The 6327-nt window shown below is 35.3% G+C and overlaps 1 protein-coding gene across 1 annotated transcript; it reads right to left on the reverse strand.

Moving 5' to 3' along the window:
* Nucleotides 1–3697: 3697 nt before the first annotated feature.
* On the reverse strand, nucleotides 3698–6105 carry lft1 (lefty1). Its single transcript, XM_006625784.3, has 4 exons — nucleotides 5832–6105; nucleotides 5041–5284; nucleotides 4687–4926; nucleotides 3698–4161 (listed from the first exon to the last, which is right to left on the reverse strand). The coding sequence occupies exons 1-4, from the start codon at nucleotides 6091–6093 to the stop codon at nucleotides 3831–3833; spliced, it is 1077 nt and encodes a 358-aa protein (XP_006625847.1). The 5' UTR covers nucleotides 6094–6105; the 3' UTR covers nucleotides 3698–3830.
* Nucleotides 6106–6327: the final 222 nt, after the last annotated feature.

Here is a 6327-nt window from a genome sequence, read left to right on the forward strand (position 1 = left end):
AAAATGTGAACATGAAAACTCAAATTAACTATGCGGAGGAACGAAACAGTTCATTTAAACTGGTAGCTAAATTTAACTTGTTATTCTGTCTTTCTTATACTGTAAGCAATTCTATATTCTTATTGAAAACATAAAACATTTCTGTAGAAACTATTTCTTAGTCATATATAGACTAACTGCTTAGAATGTTGCAGTAACAATTATAAAAGCAGGTATTTAATATGAACATTGCATAAAAAACAACAGGATTAAACGCAAATATGAAAATGTCTGTCTCATATTAAAGAAGGTGGTACATAATATTAATTTTTGGTTAACTATAACTAGTAGAAAGAAATTCAAGAAGGTGGGTTTATTGTGAAAAATGACAATATTTGTTATTAATAGTCAAATATCCTTCAATTACGAGTGCTTTAAAAACTAGTTATGCTTGATAGGTAAACAGGCCTGCTTTCCAGAAACAGCAGCACAGCAATAACCCATCCATCCATTTTCTAACTGCTTTATCCAATACAGGGCCGCAGGGGAACCGGAGCCTATCTTGACAAGCAATGGGCACAAGGCAGAGTACATAGGATGTCAGTCCAATGCAGGGCACACACAGACACAAACATGCACACACTAACTGTACACCAGGGGCAATTTTCCCCAAATCCAGTTAACCTACCAGTATGTCTTTGGACTACTGGATGAAACCAGAGCACATATACAGTAGGTAGCACAGTGTGATATGTGAACGTAGGATGAATATATAAGCTCCATACAGATAGCGCACCATGTCTGGAATTGAACACCGAGCCCCAGCCTGCAAAGGCAACAATGCTAACCATTGCACCACTATGCCAGCCTGCAATAATCCACTTTTTTAAATGATGGTACAATATAATTAAAGGCAATAGGAACATCTACATCCCAAGACACAATTTAAGTATAAGCTTGATTATAAGTAGGATTTTAACATACTGAATAAAATTAAGGGAATCCAATAGCTGCAGGTGGCAAAGTGGTTAATACCACAGCTTAACAACTCCTGGGATTTTGTTTAATTCTGGACTGGAGTGTCATTTGCAGTTTGACAATTCTTCCGGTTTTTGTGTGGGTTTTCTGTAGGTGCTCCACTTTCCTCCAAGCTTTCAAGGGCTAGGTGAATTGGTGTTTCTTTATGGTCCCCATATGTATGCCTTGCTGTAGACTGGCTGCAGTCTGTGCTTCAGCAATAGGCTCAGGGTTGGTGTAAACCTTATCGGGAATAAGCAGTGTCCAGATAATTGATGGAGTTCAAAAGCATTACTAAATGTGTAGCTAGTGTTCTTGGCTCAGAATCAAAATGTCAGTTTAAATTTCCAAGTAGTAAAATCCTGTCTATATATGGTATAGCGGTGAGATTTCCATTCAGATAGTAAAATTTGATTGGGTATACAAAGCTAATAAATATTATTGCACTGTTGCAGTTTTAAGAAATGGAACATTTACAGTACGATGTTTCCCAAAACCCCAAAAATAATAAATACACTTAAAATGTATTATGGAAATTTATTTTTCTATTGTCGAAGTGTTTTTCTCTCTTAGGTTAAATACAATTTATATAACATGTTATGGTTGAATTTAATCATCCTTGTGATCGGTTGTAAAGTAACCATTTTAAAAAACAGCATTGATCATATTTACATCTACGTCTGCTGGGACAGATTTATTTTCACTCTATTCTTTAGTGCTTTTTGACATTCTGTAACTTAGAGGAACACTTGGCTGAAGCATGTCATGTATTAGCATAAAATAATATTCTCTGAAGACTGCGAATTAATGTTTTATTTCCAAATCTGGGCTAAATAATAAAATATACTTAGGAAGATAAGTCTTTTAGTAACATTTTACAATTAAAGTCCTTAATATATTGAAATCAATATTATTAAATGCAACCGTTTTCTGAATTATTGTGGCTTATGTTATATTATTAAATTACAAGTATGAGCGGAAATCATCATAAAGTTGATTTAAATTATTTCTACTGTGTTTTTTTTTTTAAGTAAAATAGATGTCTCTATTGTATTGGACATATAAAATTCGTTTAAGAGAAAAATTTCCATCTGCAACACAAATGTGTAATGTATTAAGTATTCCTAGGGAAATGGCTATATTAACTGCTTTGTAACACACTTGAACTTGAGGCACATTGTTAAAAATCAAGGGGTAATTATACTTAAACGTGTTGTGCAACTGGTAGCTGAATCAAATATTTTCCCTTGTAATGTATTATATTTTAAGATACAGACTGTCAAATGTATATTCCACTGCTATGATTATTACTACTGCTACAATATTCTGCATTTTGGACAGAAAGAAGTGGTATAAAAGCACAAATATTTCTATCAACGCTGAAATCACAAACAGAAGTCGACTTGCCGTTTAATAGTAAAATTAATTGATTTGCAGTAAAAATCGTTGGTAATTCCTCTGATTTGCACTGTGATTTGATTTTTTCTTTTGTACAGACATCTAATGATTTCGATTTAGTCTACATCATACATAGACAACTTCGTAAGTCATGTTCTTTCACCTATTTTGCACGCATAGCCCACTTCACGTGCTAATGAGCTATACGTAATTATCGCCGGTCTTTGTGGAATTGGCATATGTGCATCTGATAATCCCCTTAAAAAACGACTTGAGAATACCGGAAATAATATGTCAAACGTGCAGTTCTAATCAGTTTCTCTGAGGAAAAATGCCAACGATGCGCAATGTGTTTCCTTTTTCCTGAACATACCTTCCGGTGTCAATGTTGTGCAAATGTTGCTGTAATTGCTTTCATTGTGCACTTGTGTATTCAGAGTCTTAGTAATTAAACTGCCCATTAAGCATTGTTTTATGACATCAGTGCCGAACTGCTTTTAGTTTAAGCGTTGGACGGTTGAACTCATGTCTGCCTTAGCTCAACAATCTTTCAGCTTCTAACACGTAATTGATTGACGTTTAACGTGATCAATTATTGGTTCTAAAAGGACTTATGTACCGAGCTGAATGCTAACAAAAAGCTTAGCTTTAGTATAGCTATAGGTATTCTACTACAGCTTCAGTGAATAGTGTATTAAGGCATGTTCAGTATTCCAGTATGATATAGTAATAAATTGCACTTGAATGCATCATTGTCTTTTTGGAAATCTGATATTGCTTGTCTTTAAAAGATAAAACAGGGTTGTCACTGCTTTTTGACTTATATATACAGTGTATTGCTTTGATCATATACAGTATGTGAAATGGCTGTTACAATTGTATTACTTTTTTGGTTTGTAAGTGACTTATGAAACTACAAAATAAAATTCCTACAACTGTAATATAAAAAATGTATTTTTGATTTTTTGTTATAGTGAAGTACTATTTTGTGAGCATGACATGACAGCACTCAGTTTCTATTCCACTGTAATAAGTTTTCATATCTTCCCTCCTCTGGCAAGGAAAAAAAAATGTTGGATGTATTTTATGTGGCTAAATTTGAACATTTTACCCAGACCCTTGTCTGAAGATGGAAAAAAGAATATTTGCAAATTTCCTTTTAATATTAGAAGATTTGAACTGTAAAACTTATATACTGTAACCATAATAAAAAATAAAGCATTTTATTTTTAATAAACTGCATTTTGTCAAAGCACAAAGGTTCCAGGACACAAATGCAAAAATATAGTTACATTTATTTCAATATTTACATTAAGTGCTAACAATTAACAAATGTAATGCAATATAGAACATTCTGCCCATTGTATAAAGAGAAAACATCTGCTTATTACTTAAAATTTAAAGTTTGTTCTTGGTCCCCACAGCTATTTTACTTTTTATACAACTGAAATATTGTCCATTGTGCATCCACATTTCTCTACAATCATATTTGGGAATTCAGCCACTTCAATCTCAGTGTATTCTCCCCTTTTCACCAGGTACATCATAGGCAGTGGAGCACTTTCAACTGCAGCGCAGGTCCGTTCTCCATATCCATAGTTTCTCTTTGGTTGCTTGCAATTTCCTGCACAATGAAAAGCCTGGTAACCAGCAGGTTCGATGATCCAGTACTGAGTCCAGGTTAGCTCTCGGAAGTTAATATAATATTCCTCTCTGCAGCAGACACTGTTTGCCTTGGCTGTGTTTTTTTCGCAATCACCCCTGGAACTGGATAGACAAGAAAATAACTTAGTTTAATTAATAACTCCAATCCACCATTCATTTATTATCAGTATAACAACTTTTTCCCGTGAAGGGTCAAGGAAACCCAGAATTACTGAGCTTAAGCTGGGACTAAATTTTGAACTACCACACTTAAAATATAGAAACGCAAATTAACCAAGCCAGCATGTCTCTAGATGGTGAGAAGGAGCACAAGTGAACATGGAGGGAGCATGCAAACTCTGCACATGAAGTCAAGAGCAGTGAGGCTAAAGTGATAACCATTATGCCACCATGGAGTCTTGCCAATAAATCACATAACTCAATGCACACCTAAATTGAGTTATGGCAGTAAAATGTAATCAGTTTAACATGTTTTGTAGAATCTACAAGTAATCTAGCCACTTTAAAGGAAGTTTAGCAACCTTCCCTAGACATCTAAAATCATCAGTGTCCACTTAGTTTTGCCCAGACACCAGTTTGTAAACGTTTACTTGAAGATGAGGCAGTAGAAGTGAGACCAACACTTACCCATATTCTTCCAAGTTCAAGGTGTAAAGGACTAACTCAGGTTTTCCCAAGATTTTGTCAGAAGGATCCTGAGATGTGAAACGGATGCTTTTTGCCATCTCAGTGGCGTAACTGCCTGGTCTTTCTCCATCAATCCAAACTTCAAGGTACATAGGTTTCTGTCTGTTGCTTTTTGACCAATAGTGCACAGCCTGAGTCACATCAAAGCTCTTCCAGCCAGTTTCGTGGATTGGCACCAACCTATCACATTAGAATAATTGACAAGACATTTAATAAGATCAGCTTTTACTAATATATATTATTGATTATCAAAAAGCCATAAATTCAAATTTCAGACTTAGAAGTAGATTTTACCTGGAGTCAACCAGTGATGTTCTGTTTGATCCATTTTCTAGTATTTCCACCCAGTATATGCTGACTCTAGCATTGTTGACAGGTCGAAGACTCTTCCTCTCTGTCAGGGGGAATTTTCGTGGTGCCTTCTTAAACAGCTTGAGCTCTGCCATAGTCACCTCGCTATTTTCTGGAATTCTGGCCTCCATGTCAAAAAGTAGCTGCTGTCTGGTTGTGTCAGTGTACAGAATTTCTCCAGATATATCTGAAATCAAAAGCAGAAGTTTGTGTTTAAAAATGTTTTAAAAAATCAAGAAAAAGTTCCACACAATGGCATTTAAAATCAAAATGCACAGAACCATTTGTAGATTCCTCATCTCACTTTTCTTCTGTTATTTTAGTAGTCTGATAGACATATATTGCTGATGACAAGTGCTTACACATTTTACATCAATACACAGATCTACTGTGTGATTCTATTGCTGTAGACGTGTTAAAGTGATGTGCAAAACCTAGTTTCAGGTTTGGGTTTGAAAATATGTTCAAATAAAAGTGCATTTATGGATGTCTGCTTGCTTTTCTGCTGTATTGCTTAATGCTCATGACTGAAATAAATGCTTAAAATGTTTCATTTGTGTGTTGCAAAACATTTTTAAAGCAAACTAAAAATCTGAACAAAATGTGAAGATAATTTAATTCTAACTTATCTGTTTCACAAAATTACCTAATGACAATAAATGAATATTAAATGCTGAAAAACAAATAAAATTGTATCATAACTATAAAAATGTAGATTGAAAAAAGACATTTACCAGCATTTCCTGGTATACCCCTCAGGATGCCTGCTAGACTGGGGAGAGACCTCCTTCTTCTCTCTTTGTGGAGTTTCAGCATGGAAAGATATTTATTCTTGATATGTCCTGGGATTACCATATTTTCCAGGTCCCTCTTCTGAATGCTGGGCACTTCTTTCAAACCCAGCTTCTTCAATATGGCCTCCTTCATGTCTTCGTGAGTGAAAGCTTCCACCACCGATAGCAGCACAACACCAAGAATCAATTTTCTGAAGACCATCTTGAAAGTCTGTTCTCGTCAGACCCAGTGAAAGGTTTCCCAGAGAGTGGGTTGTAGTGGCCTATAGAGATTGCTAAGGAATGGCTTTAGGTAGCCAATTTATACAGTGATCCAGACTGGCATGTCCTACTTAAACAAAGCTGTTCGCACATGCTTAAGGAGGTGGTGACAGAGGATGGGATGGACTTCAAAGTCACCCCATTGAGGTCATAATGCCAGATTGTTGCCTTTCAA

Source organism: Lepisosteus oculatus, chromosome 2 (genome assembly GCF_040954835.1).
Source record: "Lepisosteus oculatus isolate fLepOcu1 chromosome 2, fLepOcu1.hap2, whole genome shotgun sequence".
NCBI lineage: Eukaryota > Metazoa > Chordata > Actinopteri > Semionotiformes > Lepisosteidae > Lepisosteus > Lepisosteus oculatus.

Bases quoted from the DNA above. Each gene is read 5' to 3' on its own strand.
- lft1 (XM_006625784.3), bottom strand. From the start codon at position 6,093: ATGGTCTTCAGAAAATTGATTCTTGGTGTTGTGCTGCTATCGGTGGTG. The intron at 5,285-5,831 runs GTAAATGTCTTT...TTTTGATTTCAG, and splicing joins GGGTATACCAGGAAATGCTG to ATATATCTGGAGAAATTCTG. The intron at 4,927-5,040 runs GTAAAATCTACT...CTAATGTGATAG, and splicing joins ACATCACTGGTTGACTCCAG to GTTGGTGCCAATCCACGAAA.